This window comes from Melanaphis sacchari, unplaced genomic scaffold (genome assembly GCF_002803265.2).
Source record: "Melanaphis sacchari strain LSU unplaced genomic scaffold, SCAv2.0 Contig76_pilon_pilon, whole genome shotgun sequence".
Classification (NCBI taxonomy): Eukaryota; Metazoa; Arthropoda; class Insecta; order Hemiptera; family Aphididae; genus Melanaphis; species Melanaphis sacchari.
Genome location: NW_020271544.1, coordinates 1,045,469 through 1,071,754, shown reverse-complemented (window position 1 = coordinate 1,071,754; position 26,286 = coordinate 1,045,469). Strand labels below are relative to the sequence as shown.

Sequence of the window (26,286 nt, the reverse complement as noted above, 5' to 3'; positions counted from 1 at the left end):
TTTTTTTTAATATAACTTGAAATAGATACTATAATGGTACAAAAGATGTTCAATTTTTTTTCTTAAGTTGACAGTCCATAACAATACAACAGCAAACACGATTTTTAAATTTTTAATATTTTTATGTATCGGTAGACGAATTTTTGAGTTCAAAGGGAAACATTTTGATGAAACTTTTCAAAATAACACCAATATATATTTAAATAATAAATTACATTAATATTGATTAGAATTTATAAATTATATAAGTTATAAGAATTTAAAATCAATGATATTATTATTATTAATATTGTGTACTATAATATTATAATTTATAATATATTAAAAAATAAATAACATGGAGCTTGATAATGACGTTTGAGCTAAAGATAACAGATCGGCAATACCGCGACGAAATGTTTTGATTGGTTGCGCGTAGGCATGTCGTATTTCAAGAGACCGTTCGTACTGACGCTACCCCGCCAACATGGTAGCGATGCATTTATTCTAATATGTGGTCACACTGTTGCCAAAATGGGAATACGTCAACAGAAAATCAATTGGTAGGTAGTGTATACTCCAGTGACAATATAAAATAATAACTCATAACGTACTACACTGCAATTGCCAGAGAGCCGTCGCCTGTTAAATGTTAATGTTGGATGTTTGATTCCTACTACCGTTACCGACACCACAGTATTATTAGTCACCGTCGTTACCGCACACGAATTTTTATTGTTCGGTCGGCGAGTGGCTAAACGTTATCTGCATATACTAATCGTCGCCCGTCCGATTGTATTAAATTAATACGTTCTGCGATCTTCGATCTCTGCGATTAGTATTTACTATTTAGTATGTCGATCCATTCTCTAGACTTAACTCGTTGTCCGTCAAAGTCCGTTTGATGCGTTATCTAACATAAGCAAATCATACGTTACTAGTACCTACGTAGTTAGTCCACGTATTACTAAATAAATAAATTAATCGTTACGTATTGTACGCGTCAATCAAACGGAAACGAAAAAAAATGTTCCAGTGAGTAACTCAAAACTTCAACTGCTACTAACTGCTAATTGACAACTACGCATCGACGACTGTCTTCGAAGCCGAATTAAAACTTTAATCGTCATCAAAAGCTGTGAGTAATTATTCTGCGAGTTAATAACTACAATATATAAATATATTAATAGTTACCCATCTGAGATACATGGTTTTTACCTACTTATATGTTGATTTAACAATTTAGACAAAAGGCTATTAGAGGATAATCGGTGTAAAACATCTTATTTTTTTTTGTGATATTGTGATTTGAGTTAATTTTAAAAAATTCATAATAAAACCAGTAAAATATATTTTGTCTGTTCGCCTTTAGGGAAAGAATTATTTATTTAAAGAATGAACTTATCTATGTGTTTAACTAAATATTCTTACATTTCTAGTTGTCTAAAAAATATAGGCATTTAGGTATTTACAGCCCTTTTTAAAGTTTATTTTAACTAAATAAAAGCCAATTTATTTATAAATATTATTAGTATAGGCTTTTAGATTTAAACATAATTGTTTATTTTATCTTGCATTATTAAAAAATGTACTTTAGTGGTATTCTTTCTATTGTAAACTAATAACTAATTTTTTGTTGGTGAGTTGCAAATTTACTTACCTCCTGCTGTCTGGCAATCCATTATTAGTTGTGGATCCCCACAGTTACATTATCATGGATTCTTTGTCCTTTTATTATAATGTATTATACAATTCTAAATATTTCTTACAATATAATAATATTCTATAATAAATATATAATGCCATTTTACTATTAGAACTTTTGAATTAGTTTCATACAGTTTTTGAATAATGTTATTATTATTCAAAAAATCAAATTCTCATTAAATAATTTTAAATTAATTTAAACATTGCAAATATTTTAATAGTTATTTTTTATCTTAAAATATAAAAGCTATTTAGAGGTACACTAATATATTTAAACATTTACTATAAGATAATAATCCTAATATACAAAATAATTTATTTTTTTTAACTTAAAATATAAAATTATTATTTGAGGTGTAGGCAATTTAATAATATATTTATACATTGATTGTTTTTATTTTATTTTACATTAATAATTTTAAAAAACTTTGTACACCTTTATAATAAACATTTTTTTTTTTATATATATAGTTTATCTTTTGTATATTTGAACTAAATGAAGTTAGAATAAGCCCATGTATAGTATTTATTTAATACTAATAGCTACCTATAAAATAAACTTGTTCTTTGATAAAAGTAACTTTTATTTATATTAAATGTGTTAACATATATTCATAATATACCTAATATTATGAATACCTACTTAATATCTATTATTTTAGATCAATAAAAAAAATGTTCACATAATTAGTATACAATTGTAAATATCTCTTTTTCAATTTAAATTAAATATCTTGTTTTTTATAATTAAATTTTATTTTTTTCTTTCTATTAGTTATTTAATCTTAAAGAAAAAAATTAAATGAGACTATATGTACCTAATTAAAAATGTTAATACACATGTTTTTAGTAATTTTTAAATGTTTTTTAAGTACTGGAAAAAAAAATATTGATAAAATTGTATTCAATATTTATATTTTTAATGACTTGTTATCAATTATTTCCATCTTCTAAAATCAACATTAAATTTTAGTAATTTTTAAGTGTTAAATTTTTGGATACCTAATTTAGGAATTTAATTATATATTTGTTAATATTTATTTTAAAATTAAATATAATGGTAATACTACATGTATACCTTTAGTTAATTGGCTATAAATACATATCAATTGAGGATTATTATAATTAGTAGATCATTTTACTGAGAAGTTATTTTTTATAAGGTAACTTCAGTTATCTTGAACTAGTAGTTAATTAATTATTAATAGGTTTACAGAATATTAAATTGAAATTTTATAGGTACTGTTTATTATTGATTATTCTAATCACCTTAGTATAAATTCTTTTAGGCAAATATTAAATTAGATAATTGTATAAATTAGTTTAATTTACTTAGTAAAACTCATTTAAAAGATTTTCATTTATTGAGTGTTTTTGTATAATATTTAGTTCATTTTTATATTCTACCAATAATTAATCATATTCATAATTAAATTTTGAAAATCTATTTAAATCTACTTTAATTTTGTAATTTATTTAGACTGATTGGGATTGATTAACCTTCTATAATATTATAATAAATTTAATGATCTGTAGATAAGTGATTTTGAAATCTTGCTAATAGCCTTGATGTCAATATGTTGTAAATATATATAAGTAGATAATAATGTCTGTAGTAATTTAAAATATAATTTAAACTATCTTTTAATTTAAAAATCAAACAACTTTTAAAAATTTGATTCTCAAATGGAATTTATTATTTAAGTTATATATAATTTTATTTTAACAATCTATAATTATATCCTATATTTGAACATAATATTATTTTAATTTTGCTTATCTTGGAACTTCATAATTTTAACATTATTATTTATTTGAAAATGCGCCTGTACGTTTTATTATACTATTAAACTATTTTGTTGTTCATGCCATTTTAAAACCAAATGTTCTCATAATAAAAAATTAATGAATGATAAGAAGTCAGGAAAACTAAAAAATAATATTAATAATATAGAAACAAAATCTGAAATAAGATATGAATAATTTAAAGATAAATAAATAATATTTATTATTATAATAATTTCTTTGAATTATAATTATAATTTTAAAAGCCAATTAAATAGCATATTAACCTCTATATATTTTAGATTCTAAAAAAGCAAGAAATGTTCCTATTGAACTTTTTTTTAGTATCTAATCACTATTTAGGATAGTAATGGAATTTTAAAATTTTATATATCTATTCAATTGATTATAATAGGTACTATGTGATATCTAAAAGTATTAACTATAAATTTTAGAAATTCAAAGTGTTTTTGACTTAACAGTTAATACAAAATTTTATATCAAGTATGAAATTTCTAATTTTTTTTCTCAAACTTAAAATTTTTATATGACATAAGTTCATAAAAACATGTTATTATAATTATAAATAAAATATTTTAATTTTAATAAAAACATTAATTTTTACAATATATATGTTATATATCAGATTTAAAAAATTTGTTATGTGTATGTTTTATTTACACATATGATAATTATCTTAATTATAAAACTAAAAAGTTAGATCGCTGTATAATCTGAAAATAAGGATTTAATGTAAAGATATGGTATTTTTTATATATTTTTTTATACCTACTTTTTATTCCCTACTTTTTTTGTAATGATGATAAATTAATTAAAAAAGTAAATATAGCAAAAGACTATAGTAGCTATTTTAAATTAATATTTTTAGCTAAGAATTTTTGATAATTAATAAAATATAAAAAAAAAATAGGGATATGTCTCAAAAACAAAATATTAACTACTTTTATAATATGTAAAGAAAATTTAACTGGTTATATTTATAATGAATTAATATTGAACCATTAAGTAAAGTGTAAAATATTTTAAAATAATGAGTTACATATAAAAAATATGTTTAATTGTGCCGTATTTTACAATACACATACATATATATCTAATATATTACTTATACTTACACCTTATATATATTATTTAAAAAAAATTAAATAATAAGCAAATGTGTAAAAATATTTTTAGAATCTTTTCACTTTATATCTAAACATTTAATATTTTGGCAATCGTGAGACAAAAACTTTTTTATTAGGTACAAAATACCACCAATAATACTATAATTTTCTGTTTAAATTTAATATTAATGAAGTAAAATCAATTAATATATTTAGTAGTTGTTTGATATTTAGCTTTTAAATGATTAATTTTTTGTTATTTTTTGATAAACATAAATGTAAAACTATATATATTGATAAGATAATTTATTTAAGACTTATTATTACATTTTTGGGAACTTATATGGTATTGGAATTTATTTGTTAGGCATATATAAACACACAGAAATGGATGAAGGAATGGATCCGACATTTGCAATGAGACTGAGGGCGCAGTTGTCAAGGAGTCCCGACTATGTTGTTTTGAAAAACCGTCAAATGCAAGTAGCAGCAGAATCCAAGTCACAATCTGTAGAGAAAGAAAATACATTATTGGGTTTTAAAAGACTTGAGGAAATGGAAGTTGATGATGATCAAAATCAATTAAAATCTTTTAAGAAATTAAAAACTGATCAACCATGTTCATCTGTTCAAACTTATGATCAATTTAATGGTTTCCGAGCTGATCGGTTTATACCTTATCGAGAGGCACATAACCTTGCAGCAAGGTTTAATATTATATCAGACATTAGATATGGCTTAGATTATGGTAAGAAAGATTTTCAAAGTGAATCAGCTAATAAAGATAATGCATACAAAGCCATTCTTCACAATGAGTTGCTTGGATCTAGTGTTGGTGAAATAAGTATTCAAGATAAAAACCGTGATCGTTTAGCCACCAAACGAAATTTGTTTCAATACTATTCCTCCAGTCCTGAACAAGTTGATAATATTCAATCACGAGTTCCTTATTCTTTATCTCCTCTTGGCTCTAAAAGTCAGGAAATTTTACGATCGCCACGTAAAATACCTCGAAAAATTTCTAGAGTACCTTACAAAGTCCTTGATGCCCCTGAACTGCAAGACGACTTTTATTTAAATTTAGTTGATTGGTCATCTTCAAACTTACTTGCTGTCGGGTTAGGAAGTTGTGTTTATTTATGGTCTGCAACTACAAGTAAAGTCACAAGGATTAGTGATTTGTCATCTGATGGTAATGTTGTTACTTCAGTTGCTTGGAATGACAAAGGCAATTATTTAGCCTTTGGTACTCAAGAAGGATCTGTAGAAGTATGGGATATTGCTGCAGAAAAGCAAGTCAACAGTTTAACTGGACATGCAGGCAGAGTTGGTGCTATTGCATGGAATGGCGATGTTGTATCATCAGGAAGTCGAGATCGAAACATATTTTTAAGAGATATGAGAGGTCCAAGTTTATCCACCTGTAGGAGATATGCTGGTCATCGGCAAGAGGTATGTGGACTAAAATGGTCTCCAGATAATAGATACCTAGCATCTGGAGGAAATGATAATAGATTATATGTATGGAATACACATGCATACACTCCACAATTGACATATCATCAACATACTGCTGCAGTGAAAGCAATTGCTTGGTCACCTCATCAAAGAGGTTTATTGACTAGTGGTGGAGGTACCGCTGACAAATGTATACGTTTTTGGAATACATTAACTGGACAACCAATGCAATGTATTGACACTGGATCACAAGTGTGCAATCTTGCTTGGTCTAGGAATACTCAAGAGTTAGTTAGTACACATGGATATTCTCAAAATCAAATAGTTGTTTGGAAATATCCTTCGATGAGTCAAATTGCTAAACTCACAGGTCATACATTCAGGGTATTATATTTGTCCATGTCCCCAGACGGAGAATCCATAGTAACAGGAGCTGGAGATGAGACATTAAGATTTTGGAATATATTTTCAAAAGCTCGTTCACATAAAGAACCCAAGTCAAAACTAAACCTTTTTACAAACATTCGATAAGTAGTGTGTATTATTATAATTGATCCAAAAATTTAATCATGTCTTGATCTCTCTTTCTTATATATTTTATGTTTTGTTTGCCTTTTAGCCATTTTTCAGTTTGTTACCCATTGAACAAACTTAACTATTTTTTTTTTTTAATTGTAAACAATTTAATTTTGTTTTGATTTTGGTTTTGCGATATTTTCTTTTTATTTTTTTTTAAACAATTAAGCAATTTTGAGAACTATTTAACTATATTAATGTATTTTTTTTTTTATTTTGAAGTGTACAAGTGATAACTTTTAATAAATAGTTTAATAAAGTAGGTATGTATTAAAACCCATAGGAATAATAAAAAATAAAATGTGATAAATTAATGTCTATTTATAGTTGAGATTTGTTAGTTATTTTTAATGCCATTAAAATGTTGATAAAAAATTTTTATTTATATTATGTATTGAACAATTCTGATATCCTAATTTTTTTATCAAGCATATTTTGAAACATTTAATTACACGTTTTAATTTTAATCATCCAATATTAAAATTTGATTATTTTACAATTCTACAGAAATAATCATAAATAATATACTAAAATGGTTGAATTACTATTTTGTTCGCAGTATTATTATAATTACCATGTTGAAACACATTGATTAATCTTAAAATAATCTAAATAATTTTTAAAATTGGTAATGTTAATAATTATTACACTTAGGTACTTAGATGTTTCAAAACTGCATGTTAATTAAGAAAAAAATCTGCTTTCCTAACTAACCTTAACTATCTCATATTCTATTCTATTGATATTTAAAGAGACCAGTATTTAAAATAACTTCAAAAATTATCCATTGTTATCATTTTTATTATAAAATGTTAGCATTAATGTATAATTTAAAGAATTATTATTCGTGACAGATTCTAGAGTTCATTTTAATTATTTTTATTGAACAACAAAAAATCCATTTAGGTAGTTCATAAAATTTAATTAAATTTTAAGATTTTTACCAAATATTTTTATTTTTAGTTATTATTTTTACGGTGTACCTACCTAAATAACTAATATTTTGTTTTCTTATTATAATAATGTATAATATAAAATTAAAATAATGTGTTCACATCTCATTTTCCTTTTGTAAGTAAATAGGTACATAATGGTACTTTATAGTCATATTTTGATACACTTGTAAATAATGTTAAGATAAATAAATAAAATATTGTTATTTTATTAATATACCAATCAATTGATCTAACAAGTAAATCACTATTGTTAGATCAATGGATTGAAGTATAATTGTTTATTATTGTGCACAAATGTTATCAAGTATTTATTTTGTAAAGAGTATACATTTATTATTTTGGGTGATTAAATAAAATTTTAACTAAATGTTTATTTTTGTATTTATTATATACCTAATATTTATTTATTACACTGATTCAATTGTATCTTGGTTTTGATCATTTTCAAATATCAAATGTTCATGTTTTTACTATTAAAGAAATATGGTTTATAGTATAATTTAGTTAGTATACAACGTGAATGCTACACCAAAACAGTTGGTAAATTTGTTACTAAACGTTCTTCATTTTAATTTATATTTATTTATGTAGAATTAAATTTAAACCAGTTTTATTATTATAAATATGAGTTACATAATATTTTCTAGTATGTGCATTTTACAACTCCAGCACACTGCGCCTTGTCTCTTTCAACAGTCGATGAATCCATTACTTCATCTTCCTTTCTGTAAAAATGGTATACTTTGGTTTTTTTTTAATTCATTATAAATATATTCAAAACATTATTTTTAGGATAACTAATTCTATGCAACATCATAAGTAACTGAATTTAATTTAATTAATATACTATACTTTAGTTAAGAAAATGACTTGGCAGTTAACTTGTGCGTGTGGGCATGACTTAACTACACAACGTACGTACAAATGGTTGACTTAGTGGGGGTGACAAATAAGTACTAGGTTAGTTTATTAACTTGTATAAAGTTATAATGATAAATAAGAATTATAGTTTTTGATAATGTGCATGCAATAACAATGCTATTTAATGTATTTTTTTAATGAATCATGTTAAATTCCATAAAATTTAGAGGTGTATGTTTTATGTAATTATATTTTCCTTTAAGAAATAATTCAGATCAACACTTATTGTGTTAAATTAAACGCAGTTTTTGCATTTTGTTTCTGCGTTTTTAATAAAAAATAATCCTAAATAAGTAATATTTTATATATAATATAATTTTATTCCTGGTAAAATAACAGCTGCCCATTAAAGTTAAATTTTCATTATATGTAAATTTATATTAGGTTCTAAAACTTTTAACCACTTACAGAATAGCTTAGAAATATAAGTAGTTTTAACTATTCAAACGCTTAGTTTAATAGTTAAGTAATAATATTGACTATGTACCAAATGTCGATACCTACATTTATCTAATTATATTATCTATCTTCAATTATTTTGCAATTACTTGGTTTGATTTTTATGGTTGTATTATTGTATTATAATATATAAATTGTATAGTATTACAGTACTTAAATACCTACACCAGTTAATTTACACGCATAAAATGACTTAATAAAAAGCATTAATGAGCATACAAATTACAAATTAGATAGGTAGCTGCTGCTTCTTCAATACTTGTATGACAATGTGCAGTCAATATTTTCTGTAAATCTTCAGAGATATTATAGAAGATCGACGTCAGTATGACCCATAGACAGATATTGACAGATCAAATACACTTTATTATATGTTTAATAACACTTGTACGGCGGTGTATCAGAGTATCAGACGTACATATTATTATGTTAAACAGCCAGAATAAAATACTGTAGTTTATTTTCATGCATTATGTACGGCCAATGTATGTGGGTAGGAAGTTACACGTACCGCGTACCAATTTGGACTTTAGAGTGACTCCTAGTTGTGCATCGAGATGTACGCTGTTGACCGCTCGCTTCTGTGTGATAAATGATAATAAATGCCGTGTATGTATGTCGTGCTGACCTGTCCAAAGTACAATTTGTTAGCAAATTGCTCCCGGAAACGTGGTAGATAATATAAGGATTAATCATAGGATCGCATCATTCCTTTCACCATAAAACAAACACGTTAAAATAACAAGAACAACGATGTTTAAAATAAAAGCTCTCGTGCATAACCGTCACTAAATAAAATTACCATTCTCTGTCACACTCAAATGCGCCACTTTAGCACCGCAGAGGCAGAACCTACATACAATTAGGTTGACACTTCTGTCACTTCGATAATTGTATACGTCCAAGTAATTGGGTTAATATTAATACAACTCAATCGTGCAGCTGTTTTTAAGACTTGGGTACTTGTATAGTTATTAGTTGGTGTACCCGAGTACTTACTATTTATCGCCTATAGATAAGTAATAGCCATCATGAATAGGTATAGAAATAGTGTCGACCGCTGTCCACTCACTAGCAAGCCATTTATCGTGTATTCGTACCTATTCGTCGTGTTTTAAATATCGTATGCATACCAATGACTAATGAGTAATCGTGTGTTGAGCGTCGTTCGAGAATATTATAATATTTTGAATTCGTCGATCGTAATTCCTTATATAGTTGTTAATTGTTATCGACTCATCGTACAGGTTTAATATTATGATGACATTGCGATTAATTACCGATGCGAACAAGTATATTATATACGCATTTGTTTATTCTTATTATTGTCTTTGGAACGTGCACAATCGAAAACGATCATAATCATTATTTATTTATCTGCCATCTGGTATAAGGTTATCGAACCCGATCATTATTAGTAAAGTAGTAAGTAATAAAGTGTAGTACCTACTACATACCTAATATATTATGTACGACAAACCGTCGGGAGAATATTATATTTTCATTTTCGCGTTTGTACTGTCTTCTGATAAACGATAAACGCAATTACATCAAATATTTTTTGATCGCAGATACACTTATAGTATCCTAATCACGTGCAACAGGTAGGTAACAACTTTATTATTAATAGTATTTGGTATAGCTGCAGTTTCTAATCGGAATAATCAGGTTTAAAAATATTATAGGTAAACACAAAACGAATGGGAGCCATTACACACGAATACCGGGAAATATCTGATTTATGTTGTAAGGTATACTATTTTTATTTTCTCGCGCTGTTTTTGGTGTATATTTAAAAGAAATTAAAATTATTTAATTTTAAAGTCTTATGTAAATGACTAATCAATTTATTACGCGTCATAACGCCAACTGCCGTAGTCAAGCTATAAATAAAACATTTAAATACGCACTCATTCGTATTTAAAATGTCTTAAGTTATTTTAATCGAATCGAAAAATCCATAAAACTCGTTACAGATGCAGATTTTACGTTGCTATATTATTTATTATTTATGTAATTATTATAATACTTATAAGTTATAACCTAACCGATTATTTCTGCTGCGTACGTACGACGAGGATAATGACACTTATTGCACAGGTCATGGATATTATAATGTATGTAAAATTATTCGGTCGAATAATTGCAAATTAGCTTACCAATGTAACAGTACTGTAAAATAATAAATTATCTATCTAAACCCAACTATCGTAATGTAGCTAGGTATTATAGTTATTAGATCCACGTAATCATTGTAGGTAATAATATTCTAAGTGATGAATATTAACTAATAAGTAACATTTAACATTACTTGCGAGCTATTCAATGCCCGTTTTAAAAAATTAACAAAATTGTATCAGTTTTAATGTTAACGTAACATTTTTGCTTGTGCAATATTATGAGTATTTGAATTATGTTATTCGGTTATCGTGATTCATAATAAGTCTTAAGTAATTTAATATCTTCCAACACCAACCTAGGCAGCGATGTCATTTAAGTTTTTTTATAATTGGTGAAACATTTTTGCAGGCCATTTAAAAAATCATTTCAAGTCAAAATCATGAGGATTTTTTTTCTTTGGGAGGGAGGAGTCAAGGGAGAACATACTTCTTCTGTTTTCTTCTGTGCTTTCTCTGCCAACTATATAGAGTTGGCCATAATTTATTGTCCTCACCACCATAGTGTTCTATTGACTGTTCCCTACCTCTCCTTAATTTGCACCAGTTATTTTCATACCGTTCTCTATTCTTTCGAATCATTTTTCTTTGATTTTCCTCTCCCTGTCTCCCTCACTTTCTTTCAAAATTAATTTACATACCCACTCTGTAGAATTTAAAAAATAGTAGAATATTGTGAAATTTATTTAAGATAATGTTGCTTATATTAATATGAAAATATTACCATTATTATTCGTTTAATTACGTGTATTTTTAACGTATTTATATATTTATATTTATTTTGTGACTTCCAGTGGTATTTAAACTCGATAAATAAATGTATGTGTACCTTCATTATAAAATATCTAACCTAATTTTAAACAATTTTCACTCTGCACTAGAAATTTATAATATAACTATAGCTAAATAAAACTTAAAATTTATTTTGTGGACACCCTTGTTCATAATGATACAATATTAGTTCACATAGACATAATTCATAATTCTTTAATTTTTAATTTAATAACAAATTAAGTTATGACAAGTAAAACATTTATTATCTTATAACAGTATTAAGACTTAATACTTGATTAAAAACATTTAAGTATATTTAATTTTGGCAGGCCAAAGAAGGTTGATGCAAATGCACACCTTGTACCACCCCTCGCACTCCGTACACAATGACGCCCTTGAACCTTAGTATTCAGCGTCTTAAGAATACGCCATCTAGTTTGTGTTTATATCTACTTATAACGTTTATATAGTATTAATATAATACGATGCGACATGCATACATTATTATAATGTACCGTACTTATATAGTATATTACACATTATACATAATATTTGTATGGACATGTATGGTAATTGGCATAAACAAATGACACAAAATATATTTCTTTATTTATATATATATATATATGAAAACGAATTAAAATGTTTAAAAAATAAATATACCTTGTAGAAGATATTGCTTAACTGTTAAAATCTTAACATTTTTCATTCCCCACATAATATTGTTAATATATTTTTTTAATTAGACGACTAGTATTTTAAACAAAAGTCTGAGTAAGATTTTGTAATAGTAATTTAAATTTAAAAATTGGTGATTCTATTCCCCAACTTGGTTACTGGATAAGTCACCGTTATTTGATGTAATATTTTGAAAAATGCTCATTCTATTATATGTAAATTGTAAAGTAGAAATTGGAATATACTATTGATTAGAATTTAGTAATTTAATATATTTTTTCCCCTAAATTATATTTGTATACCGAGTGATTCATTTAATATAAGACATACATTATTTTGAAAGCTATCTAATAAAGTTTTTGAAAATATTTTTTTACATAATCTTAAAGGGTTAAAAAACATTTTTCTAGATAATTTTACGGTAATTCTTACTATTTTTTATCTTTATAATTTTTGTTTTATTTTTTTTTTTTTTAACTATAAAACGCATTTTTGTATAAAAATTGAACTTTAGGTGAATATTTTATAATTTACAAGTGTTAAAAAATTTTTTTGAGCTGATTGGAACTGCCATGGTACTGCAATGCAGGAATATCCTGAAAAATGTTGGGTCACTACGTTATCTAAACTTTAAAATATACTAAAATACCTATAAGCTATATTATATTACTTATAATTATAATTAATAACTAATAAAATTAAATATTTTGAAATTTAACTTTAGGGTAATCCAAATACTTTGAATAATTTTCTACTTTGAAATACATGAAATTAAATATGTATGTTGTTGTAAAAAAGAGTAAAAGCTTAAAAATTCTTTTGATTTTTCACGTGTCATCATTGTTGTTTTTGAAAAATTATTAAGATTAAATTGAGAATGGCCGAGATATACCTACTTTAATTTTATTCATATATAGTTAACAATTTCTCTTAAAATATTTTCTAAGGACTTGTCATGTATTCATCTGTATTCATCTTGTAATCATATACAAAAAAAAAAAAAAATTATAATAATAGGTACTATTAATGTATTTTATAATACAATAACATTGTATTATTTATTTATTATTCTATTTATGCATAAAATGTAAATTTGTAATACCCTATGATGATAACAAAAAAATCCATTAGCTTACAAACTTTAATCCATGTAAAAAAGTCAATCAGCTATTTTTGAATTCTTTTAGTTCTAGTTATAAATTATAATAGTTTATTGTTATTTTTAACCTTGTACTCAATTTCCCGGTTGTATGAATAGAAATTAGAATTAAATAATATTATATACCTAAATAAAATAAAATTTGCAAAATATAAAACTGAAAAAATCTACTTACGTTTATTTTACCTATTTTACCGAAATTATATCAAAAAATTTTAACGTTTTTCACTCATAAGAATTATTAATTAAGTACCTAACTTATCTATTGATTATTTACCCTTGGCATCAGTTGGACTTGAGCTATTGGCGAAATTCCAATATGTAGATATGCATTTTATTTTTAAGATGTAAAAAAATAAATAAATATAATTCATAATTGTTTACTTAAACTCATCATTTTTAATAACCAATAATTTTAAGTATTTATAATATATTTTTTGATATTTTGACTATTTTTTTATTTCTGAAAGAAATCTACAATAAAACTATAAAGTTATCTGTAACCATCTCATTGACGTAACTACTAGCAGGAAGGCAACATACAACTATGTCCCGAGTCCCGGACTTAGAAGACTGAAGAACCCTCGATCTTCGTAAATACAATTTGTTCACCCAAAAAATTTGTATTTTGTTTTAACATTCAGGACATATTTTTAAAAAGACTAAAAAAACGCAAATAATATCATATTTCATATAAGAGTACGGGCTGGGCTGGATTTTTACATCATTAATTGAAATAAATGTAGGTAGATGACAAAAAATAAATCAAAGAGTTATAATAAACTTTATTTTATCAGTACGAGTGTATGACAGTATTGTGGAACATAATATATATAATGTAAAATTGGATAAATTAAATAAACTATAGTTATTATTTTTAATTTAAAAATTGAAGAATTTTGTTAGCTTAAATAGATGGTGGCCAACTTATCTGATACTGTCCTGATGACTTAAATTTTAAGTTACGCCTCAGAACTACCAATTTAAATGTATAATAATAAATTATGTAAAATGTATAAATTTTTTTTTTTTATGTGAAATAGTACAAACTGTTAATCTAATTTTTCTATCTACAGTATATATTACAACCGTTTTGATGATTTCATAGGTAATATCATTGATTATAAATATTATTTTTAATAAATGGTAATATTATGACTTCAATAATTATCAAAACTTGTCCGGTTTTCCAATACTTAATTTTTTTTCGTGAAGAATTAATCTCATTGTTGATATCAATTTGTATTTATCATCGACTAATAAATATAATGTATTATACATAGAATCTTTAGCCCATACTATATTGATTATATTGTGATATTCACTTATACTATTTTAGTTAAAATAATACTGGATTGCATATTTTAATTTTCTAATAAATATTTTATTTTTATGAGAACTTACCAACCAAATCATTCAAATTGAAATCGATACTGCTTAATGAATACATGATTATCATATATTTCCTCTATTATATAATCAAATTATTTATTAATAGAATTTTCAGAAAATTTCATTTTCTGTAATACGTATATTATTATCTAATACAATTTTTAAAACTTCTTTTAAATTTTTTATTTTTACGCATTGACTCATCAATTCACCATCATACAATTTTTAAAGTAGCAAATATCAAATCAACTGATTACAATTCTAGAAAAGCATCAGACAAGCATATTGTACTTCGTAGTCTAGTATAGAATAGAAATACTATAGAATAGTCACTTTGTCTGTACAATTTATTATTTTTTTATAGGCACCTATTCAATTGCCATCAAAATGTTATCGGTCTGTCGCGTCAGCGTCCATCGACCGTCGTCAATTATTATTTTCATTGTAATGAAAATGCTTGTTATAGAATTTTGTATAAACCTTAGTGATATAGTAACAATTGAATAATAGTAATAATAAGTAATACCATGGACTATGAACATGTATACGTGTAGGTACCTATATGAATATTATGTACATTATACTGCCTATACTGAAATAAAACATGAAAATGGAATGAACATAGTCGATGGTCAAATTATAGAAATATAGAATCCATCAAATTTCATGTAATTTTTTCTGTGGGTGAATTTATTCGTCAGTTACATACTTAATAGCACTTTTATTAAAATGTCTGAGTAATCAAAATTACTAATTAATAATTATAACCACACAAACAAAAATACATTTTACACACTATTTATTGTTACAAATTACAATTTAATTGTTATTTTATTTGATTCCATTTCAATATTCATAGGTTTGCTACCTACACAAAACTGTTTAAGATCAGCTTATATAATATTATAATACAAATTGAATAAGTTAAATTGAATAAAATTATACTTACTTGGATGAATTATTTCAATTATTGATGGTTGAAATGTTAATGCAAATTATGCATTTATATGCATAGTAATGAAAAATACATCCCATATTCTTGTTTAACTGGTCAACAGAGTATATTATTAAATTAATAAAAATTATACTACAACCAGTATTACATATATTTTGAACCGGTGTCACAACAAATTTCCTTATTTTATAGCAGTATTATTTTAATAGAAAAAAAGTATACTGAACTAAGCGAATACATTTCTAGAACACATGTAAAATTGAGTGTCTATAATTTCTTATTTGAAACACACAATCTATGTATAAAAAGTGTATAATATGTTTTTATACTAAGAATAGATATAAACATTGATTATAATTAATGGTATAAATATGAAAAGGGGTAATTAAGGTATTAACCATTAGTGATATTTAGCTAGAATAATAGAATTTTTTTTTTTAATTTCAATTTATTTTGTTAGATTAAATATTATTGTGTTTGTAATTGTAAAAGGTCGCAACATAATTTTCTTTCAGATTTTTTCACCTTTTTAAAGTATTTTATTACAATGTTTAATAATGCTTGGGTTGAGTTTGGAAAAACTTAGGTATACTGAAACTATGTATAAAATTTCTTGAAATTACTTTTTATAAAGATATAGAAATATAGAAATTATTATCTACATTATATTATGTATTTTTTAGTTCAAAATGTCGATACGTGATTTAGTTGAAGGTGATTGTGGTGGATCTAATTCTTTAGTTAAATTATCTACGCATTTCGTACAAGATCATGCATTTAAGGATCAAGACCTTAAACAATCAATACAAACTGCTGAAAGCAACGATCAACGTTTTTTAGAATCAAGCACAGGAGAGGTAATTTAAATATTATTGGTAAATTGAAGACTATTTTGTATAATTGTTTGTTTTTAGTTGGCAGATCAATTTTTTAGTTCCATGGAAAATGATACTTTCAAAATGGACGACCTTTTAGCTAACATGAGAAGCATCGAAGGTTGTAGCAGTGAAGATGGCTGGCCAACACAATTTACAAAAAGAATTGAAAAACAGGTATCAATCTTAAATGATTAATTTGAATGACTATCTAAAATAAGTGTTTAGAAAAAAATAAATTATTAAAAATATTGTACATTACTGTGTATATAAGATGTTTCTTATAATATAAGTTATAATTATCTCAACGACTATTAATTACTATTATTAAAATGCCACAGATCAATAAAATTAACGTTGATTGATTTAAAATTGCATATAAAAATAATCTCAATTATTAATTTATCTATAAATTAGCTAATTATTATTACATACTACAGCTGTTGATGTTAATTATTATGTACCGATGGCAACATGGTTGAATACAATATTATACAATTATAATTCATGTATCATGTATTAGTAATCCTGTACCTTGATAATTATTTTTAAATTGTGGTTGTATTGTAGGACCGAATGTTCGATCCAAATATTTGGAGTTCTAAAGACAATAAAATGTTGATTAAAGACGAAGTTGATGATTTGGGTTATAATACTGAATGGGTAAAAGAAATTGAGCAATCTTATCAAAACCAAGAGTAAGTTATTTATTTTAATCATCAAATTTACGAATATATTTTTTTTATTGTTTTTTAATTTCAGGATTAACGTTATGAAATCTCGTTTTGATTTCGATAAGAGTAAAGAAAATACGAACGTCTTGGATGATATCAATTCTGTATCAAACCACAATTTTATGGTAATTTGTTAATAGTACCTACACCACACAAATTTAACCTAATCTTGTTAAAAAGAAAACAAATTTTTATTATTAAATTAGAAGAACTTCAACACAGTTGTTATTTTTTTCAAAATTACAAATACTAAAAAAAAAAAATATTTAAACAATAGTGTGCACAGTTAAAATATTTTATTTTTTATTATAAATTTGGTTTCTTATTTAAAACTGAAGCCAAGTTGGTTATATTATTAAGTATGTTTCTCTACATATAATTTCATAATTACTCAACAATATATCATAGTTATACTAACTAACTACTCATTACTGATGATTTATAACTCATAAGTTACTTTTAAGTTTTAATCAGTTGTACCTACTTATTTAAATTATAAAAAATTGCCTAACTTCAGCCCCTTAAAATACAAATGTTCGTCCTTTTTATAATTAATAAATAATATTGTACATACAATACAATGTTGAGCTTTACTTAAATCTTTTAAGTTAAATTCAAATACTTTATTCTAATTATTTTTATAAGTATTCAAAACATAAAATAGAGATTAAAGATTATGGTTATACTTAGTATAATTATATAAAAAATATATTAATATTATTATTTGCCTTTTATTAGGTATATAATATATTTGATTATTTTTATTATATTACATTATTTTATTTTATGCTTGTATAAATTTTTAATTTATCTGTGTACTCATAAAATATGGAATTAAAATTAATTTAATTTTTATTTGGTTTTATAATTTTTATTAGGATTTTGTAAATATCCAAGTATTTATTTTGTAATTGATGTAACCTATACTTAAATATGACAAAACTTAATATAAAAAAACCTTTAAAATAATAAATTGTAGTATAACTTATAATTATATTATTAAATACTTATACCTACTATTATTTTCAGGAATTGCAAAATAAAATGTCTTTTGAAAATAGTGTTAGTATGCCATTCGATAATTTTGGAATTGAGTTGTATGAGAACCCATTACTTGCCAATCAAAATTTTCAGCAGTTTAGGGGATTTGATCAAGGATTGGAAATGAATAATTTATTGAATACAATGATACCTAGTACATCAGGAAGAGACAAACTAATTACGATTGCAGAAGAATCTTTGAGTTTGACTGATCAAGGAGTTAAAGTTAACAAAACTGAAAGTGATATCGAAGTTGGAAATGACCAGTCTGACTTCCAAACATGGTATTCTGAATTTGAAGAAATGAAAAATGCTGAAAGAAAAAAAGTAAACATACATATATTTTTAAATCTTAATTAAAATATTTCATTGTTTACTCTTTAAAACTTATAAGGTATCATGCTTGTTATTAAACAGGAATATAGTTTCACACCAGATAATGAGATGGACTCATTACAAAATCCATTAATTGAGGGAAAACGTCGTTTAGAAAATGGTGAAGTACCATTTGCCGTTTTGTGCTTTGAAGCAGCTGTTAAACATGATCCTTCCAATGCAGAAGCTTGGCAACTTTTAGGTACTACTCAAGCTGAAAACGAACAAGTAAATTCATATTTAAGTATAGTTTAAACTAAATATTAAATAAATATAAATTCTTATTTACTTGAAAAATGAATATGAAATATTAACCTAACTATGTGTGTACACGTATTCCAATTTCTAATCTATTTTTAAAATCAAACTTTTTTCACTAAAAGAAGGTTTATGTTAATATTAGTTAGCTACATCCAGGGCCGGACTGTCAAAAATGTCTACCGGGAAAATAAAAAAAATCAGCCCACTTAAGAAAACCTATAAAAACAACCTAAAAAAAAATAAACATATATTTTTATATAAAATGATAGTATATTATTTTGAGAATTTGAACTCTTAAAATTGTTATTATTAAAAAAAAAAAATGGTTAGTACAAAGAAATGTTATCATTTTTATTTAAAATACATAGTTTAGACTCCAGAATACACATATTAATATATATTAAGCACTTTGTTAAAGTTTAAACTCTTTTGCGAAATTGTGTCGATTATGATTTCATTATTCAACGTCATCAAAATATTAAATTCAGCTGATATAAGCATAAATGATTCCAAATGATCTTGACTTACGAGCCTCCACTGGACAGTTTTTTAATACAATCGCATTAGAAAATGCGTCTATGTCTGTCGATAGAATGAGCTTTAACCAATAAATCTAAAAAAAAGTCCCTATACGACTTATGAGTATAAGCAGCCCACCAGGAAACTCCCGGTATCCCGCCTATCCAGTCCGGCCCTGGCTACATCATACCAGTATAATATTAATTTATATTATAATGTACAGAAATTTAAACTTTGAAGTTATTCCTACATTTTCTGTACATTTTCTTGGTTTTTTTTATGTAAAATAACATATAATATACGTTTTATTAAATCTTACTTTTTATATTACTAATTTGTAAGTAATTAATTAAATTTTAATTATATATTATATTATTATATTAAATATAATATGATAATTATTATCATCAACTATATGTGTTATATTTTTAACTATTGTTATTAAATATGTATAAATATATATTTTAGGATCAACTAGCTATAAACGCATTAAACAAATGTCTTGATCTTCAACCAGAAAATTTGACTGCTGTACACTGTTTAGCGGCTTGTTACACAAATGAAAGTTGCAATTTACAAGCTTGTCGAATGCTTATGGTAATATCTTTAGTTACAATTTAAAATAAATATTGAAATCTAATTTGTAAAGATGAACACATTTGTTTTAAGGAATGGTTGAATCAAAATCCCAAATACTCAGACATTGTAAAATCAAAACCAAAACTAGAAGGAGATTCGAAACTTATGGAATATTTGTTTACTACGTAGGTATTTTTTATTGAATGATTTATTTATATTTTTTAAAGTTGATTTTTATTTGGAAGATATTTAAAAAATGAAAAGTATTATATTTTTGATTAAATGTATTACAATTTTATTGTAACAGCTCAAATCGTTCACATTAATAAGATTATACATTTTTTACATTTTTAGAAAATTATATGAATCTGTAAAGGACATGTACATAGAAGCAGCTCAAAGGAGTTTAGAATTAGGAGATATAGATGTAGATGTCCAAAATGGATTGGGTGTATTGCTTAATCTTAATAATGAGAACGATAAAGCAGCTGATTGTTTTAAAGTTGCTCTACAAATTAGACCTAAAGTGAGTTATTCCTTATTATTAATTATATTTTAAGAATAAAGAATTAGTATAAAATAATGTAAAATAAGAATTCTATTACCTATTTATATTATTTTTAAACATATTACATTGTACAGGATGCTCGTTTATGGAATCGTTTGGGTGCAACTATAGCTAATGCTGGTAAATGTGAAGAAGCTATAGAAGCATATCACAATGCTTTACAATTGTGTCCTGGTTTTGTAAGGGCTCGTTACAATCTAGGAATTACTTGTATTCATCTTGATATGTACAGGTTATTTATTTATTTAGCTTAATATTTCCGTTTAATATTTGTTATTTGTGAATTTTTAGCGCTTCCAACAATATGTAATTGTGTTGAAAATTATTTTTTACATTATTATTATTATTTGAAATACAAATACATGTGTTTATATTATATGATAGGGAAGCAATAGACCATTTGTTAGAAGCGCTGAACCAACAAGCATCAGCTGTGAGTACAAATTTTCAAAGTCCAGCCTTATCTGATACTATTTGGAGTACATTACGTTTAGCTATTTCGATGGCAGAACGTCCCGAACTATTTAAAGCTGTTAATGAAAGGTAAACATACTATATAAATATATAATTAAATAATATACGTTTGAGGTGGCCCAATAGTTGATTGTACACAGATATTTTATAATTTTAATAGCTTATAACGTTATAACATTCCATTTATTTAAATAATTCTTTTGAAGTTAGTAGCACAACCTTAAAAGACGCGTATAAAATATATCCAACAAATTTTTTGGTAATTTATTGTACATTGTTAAATTACCCATAAAATTCGTTAAACTGGATTTTCACAAGGAGACCTTTTTTTTTTAAGGTTGTGCACCAAGTTACAGTATAACTTTATGCGTGATAACTTTTATTCAATTAAAAAATGTTAGCCTAAATTGTTGGATACTATTAAACAACTCAAAGATATTGTTGGACTTTATTTTAGTTTATATTGTAATAACACTAACCTAGAAATTTTAATGGTGAAAACAAAGTCCTACAAAATCTTTGAGTAATTTAACAGTTTCCAACAAAACGAGCTTGGCATTTTTACTTTGAAAATATTTTATTAACATAAAGTTGTGCTATAGAAGTATCGAGTATAGTTAGCAACACAGAAGTTTTAAAAGCTTTCTTAGAAAAAAAACAAAGTCTAACAATGTTCAATAAGTTACAAATATATTTGTTGGATATATTTCATATATTGTGTTTGTTATGGCTATGTTGCATACTTTGTGAAAATGGAAATTATGAAGTAATTTAAAAGTTAAAATCTTAATCATTATTAATTATATATTTTATTTTATTTCATTAAATACATAAGTCTAAGTGATTTAATTATATATTTTATTAATTTGATCATTTTATGTTTTAGAAATTTAGATTTATTAAATGAAGAGTTCCGTGATAAAGAATTATACCAAAATATCTAATATTTTAAATTTAAATTAAATACACAAGAAATGGTATGTTTGTTTTTGTTGATTTTAAACAGAGGTTGTCATTTTTTTTTTTTTTTAATTATAAAAATGTATTTGATTTTTCTCCACATTTCTATCTTAAGTATGGGAATGGTTATTAAAATGTTATATTTTATCTTCTATATTATTATAAAATTTAATGAGTATCTATTAATAATAATAATAATAAACATTTTGTATTATCATTAATATTATAATTGGCTCAACTACAAAATTAATTTAATTTATTTTGTGGTTCAGCTAATAATAATAATAATAATAATAAATAATTCATGTTTGATATTTATGTCGACATATTTGTTAAATTTATTGCTCAAAAATATGTTATACTTTTATAATAATTTAATTTGCTTATAGTTTTCAATGTGTCTACCAGAGTAATAATTAAATAAAAAGCAAGATATTATGTATTAACGATTTTATATTTTTATTACCTAATAATAATTATTATAATACTTTGTAAAAATACATGTTAAATGTGTTTAATAATTCATAAAATTAAAATTAAATACGTAATAAAAATATTTACGATAATATTCAATTGGTAAAGACGTGATTATTATTAGTATTTCTAAAAAAATTAAGGAAAAACTGGAATTCAATTAAAATCGATTTTGTTTTTTTTATTGTACCTAATTAAAAAATAAGTACCTATCTAGTAGATACTCATAATTTTTACTGAATGTTTGTTACAATTTTTTGAACATATTATTTAAATATTAAAATACTATGACAGAATATTTTTTTATATACATTTGAATTTCAAATTTGGACGAAATTACATGTTTGAATAACAATGTTTATTATTTTTTATACTTCAAAAGCATTATTCACAGGGATTTAAAACTTTTACTTTATTATAAATTTTAATTAGGCAGTGACATATTAGAATGTATTTTATTATTTTACTATACTTACAAGAATATGCTATTAAATTTTGAATTATATAAGTTGATATTATTATGTGATATAAATATTTATTATTATAAACATTAGATATTAATAATATGAATACAATATTTTTGGAATAAAATATATTAAGATTAGGTATTTTAAAGTAAATTGGGAAGAAGGGAAGTCCGTGTCTGTGATATCAAAGTTTAAGTTACACTGATAGTAATAAAAAATACTGTATACAGTATATACTATATACCATATCACGGATGTCTTTAGGTTATTTAGTGGACAATTTATTTTAAATTGCAGATTGCAAAGAATAAAAATTTTAAACACACTTCTGATTATATAATTCATTCAACTACATATACAAATTTAATGTGTTTATCTTTGTATACATTTAAAATCTGCACGCGCAAAGGTATACCAAACCTGACAAAGGTTTTACCCACCTTTTGTAGTCTGTCTAAATTAAAAAAATATATTTTATCTAAGCATTATGTAACATAAAATTTAATAACCCAACTACAATAAAAACAATTTATCGCTCCCTTGTACGATCTGTTCTTGAATATGCATCACTTATTTGGAGTCAATCGTTATCCAGTCATATTCATGGTCTTGATAATATTCAATTTAAATTCTTAAAAAGAATTGCCCATATGAAAAAAATACCCATTTCTAAAGATTCTCTTATGCCAATTCAAAAATGAGTAAACATAGACTCCCTCCAACTAAGACGTCAACTATTTGATATCATGTTCGTATACGACTTGCTAAACTATATTGTTGTAAGCTCTGAGCTTCTAGCTCAGATCAATTTCCGTATTTCCTCCTTCCACTCAAGAAATCATGAACTTTTTGTAATCCCATTTTTCAAATCCAAATCAAGTAATGACTCATTCTTTGTTAGAGCTCTGAAAATTGCTAATTTAGTCTCCATCTCCTTAGATTTTTTCAATACTCCTCGTGATACTTTCAGTTTTAAGCCAATTATGTTTTTACAAGAAACCTTATAATTTTAATTTTAATATTAGTCCTCGTCAATCAGTGATTTCTTTATTGTTTCTTATTGTTATTATGTATTTTATACTTTTAATTATTTGTATACTTATATTTATACGTTTCAATATTATTTAATGTTGTATTTAATAATTGTTATTTTCTGTAATTAATTTTTCTATACACTATTGGTCTATCTACCACTTTCAATTTTGTAAAAGGGCTAGTCCCGTTGAATTCTAAATAAATAAATAAATAACTATTTATATAATAATCAATTAAATTATTTTTGTATTTTAGTTATAACGTGTATTAATTTCGGATATTTTCATCAAGTTTTTAAAAAACGCGAAAACGTCAAATTAAATTGTTTTACTATGACTTTAGGTAAAAACCAAAGATTGTTATAATTTAAAATAACTATGGATCTATTTTTTGGTGCTGTACGAATTGCAAAATAATAATACCAATAACCAAGTAGCAATAAATAAGTTGGAATTTCTGAAAAAGTAATTATAGTTTCGTCCAGAATTGCGACACTATAAAATGTGCGAATTACCGAAAAGTAAAGAAGTAATTATTAGAAAAAAAGAAGTGAGTAGTAAATTGTATGTCCATTATATAATATATTTATGTTCATAGTTCATATACGTATTATGTAGTATGTACGGTGTTGTATAAGCTTCGTACATACATTACACGTGGAAATTATAATACACCAATAACAACAACCTACCCTGGCCCCCGAGGGTGGTTCTCCGCGCTCGGTTAACCATCATGCACCCATATAATAATATAATAATCATAATACAATACCACGGCGGCGATTATTTGTAGGCACAAGACGTGTAGTTGTACAACATCTGTCCGATTATTCGGTGTTTCAATAAAATATACAGTCTGGAAGCTATAATATGATGCGGACAATGATAATAATAATAGTATGTATAAATATACCTTTAACGACAAATAGTAGGGCCGAGGTGAAACTAACAAACGGAAGAAAATAACAATAACATACATATTATTATAACGAACGCCCGCGCACAACGTTACAACAACACGGTTTCGTACTTTCGTGTATTACAATGATATTGATTAATTAGCGGGCATGCATCGTGCAGGTTTATTATATAGGTGTACATGGAAAAGAGATTGTAGCAGACGAACGTACGATAATTGTTGCCTACAACGTGCGCCGTACGACGGTGGAGCAGCTGCTGCTGCGGCAAACGATATTGTAACAATCATAATAATATTATTATTACACGATGTCGTTTATAATAATGTGGTTATTATCAGCTCCCGCTCTGCTTGCCGTTCGACGAGAGGTGGTTTGTGTAAGTTTGTTTTACGGAATCTATTTTGTTCTCCGTGTTGCAGACTGTTCACGGACCACTGTCGAGTGTTCGCACGGGATAGGTAATCGAGATCCGAATAACAATAACTCACGTTTTGTATACCGTTTACGAAATGTATATGCTTTATAGGCAGAAGGCACCTACCGTAGAGGTGGACTACACCGATGACATAATCAAGAATTTTTCCGGTAGTGGGTAACGAGCTGTTCATGTATAAGAGAGATATATTTTTGTTTATGGCTTTGGAGAAATGTTTAATGAAAAGTTTGATGCTGAATAAAATTAATAAAAAATTTGTAAGACGTGATGTTTATTATTTTTAAAATATGAATTATTTTGTTTATTTATTCGTATTTTTAGAGGAATATGTTCGATTAAACTTCAAAATAAGCATGCATTTTACTCAAAAGAAATCACTAAATTTATCGAACGTACATGAATTTTGGATGCACATCGAATGTTAAATAATTCATGGTTATAAGAAGTGTATTATAAATTTGTAACC

At 25.1% G+C, this 26,286-nt stretch overlaps 2 protein-coding genes across 2 annotated transcripts; both read left to right on the top strand.

Moving 5' to 3' along the window:
* Window positions 1-598: 598 nt before the first annotated feature.
* On the top strand, window positions 599-6,765 carry LOC112601198 (fizzy-related protein homolog). Its single transcript, XM_025348674.1, has 2 exons — window positions 599-1,117; window positions 4,966-6,765. Exon 2 carries the CDS (start codon window positions 4,986-4,988, stop codon window positions 6,585-6,587), a length of 1,602 nt encoding a protein of 533 aa, XP_025204459.1. The 5' UTR covers window positions 599-1,117; window positions 4,966-4,985; the 3' UTR covers window positions 6,588-6,765.
* Window positions 6,766-10,414: 3,649 nt separating this feature from the next.
* LOC112601216 (peroxisomal targeting signal 1 receptor) lies at window positions 10,415-22,473 on the top strand. Its single transcript, XM_025348696.1, has 14 exons — window positions 10,415-10,572; window positions 10,654-10,719; window positions 16,787-16,960; window positions 17,018-17,155; window positions 17,549-17,676; window positions 17,741-17,837; window positions 18,742-19,080; window positions 19,171-19,356; window positions 20,377-20,505; window positions 20,578-20,672; window positions 20,842-21,013; window positions 21,130-21,287; window positions 21,440-21,598; window positions 22,416-22,473. The coding sequence occupies exons 2-14, from the start codon at window positions 10,669-10,671 to the stop codon at window positions 22,471-22,473; spliced, it is 1,884 nt and encodes a 627-aa protein (XP_025204481.1). The 5' UTR covers window positions 10,415-10,572; window positions 10,654-10,668.
* The last annotated feature ends 3,813 nt before the right edge of the window (window positions 22,474-26,286 follow it).

What these genes read in the sequence shown, in the direction of transcription:
- LOC112601198 (XM_025348674.1), top strand. Translation starts at nt 4,986, where the DNA reads ATGGATGAAGGAATGGATCCGACATTTGCAATGAGACTGAGGGCGCAG.
- LOC112601216 (XM_025348696.1), top strand. Translation starts at nt 10,669, where the DNA reads ATGGGAGCCATTACACACGAATACCGGGAAATATCTGATTTATGTTGT. An exon ending in CTCAAGCTGAAAACGAACAA is followed by an intron (nt 19,357 to 20,376) that starts GTAAATTCATAT and finishes TATATATTTTAG; the next exon opens with GATCAACTAGCTATAAACGC. An exon ending in ATTCATCTTGATATGTACAG is followed by an intron (nt 21,288 to 21,439) that starts GTTATTTATTTA and finishes ATTATATGATAG; the next exon opens with GGAAGCAATAGACCATTTGT.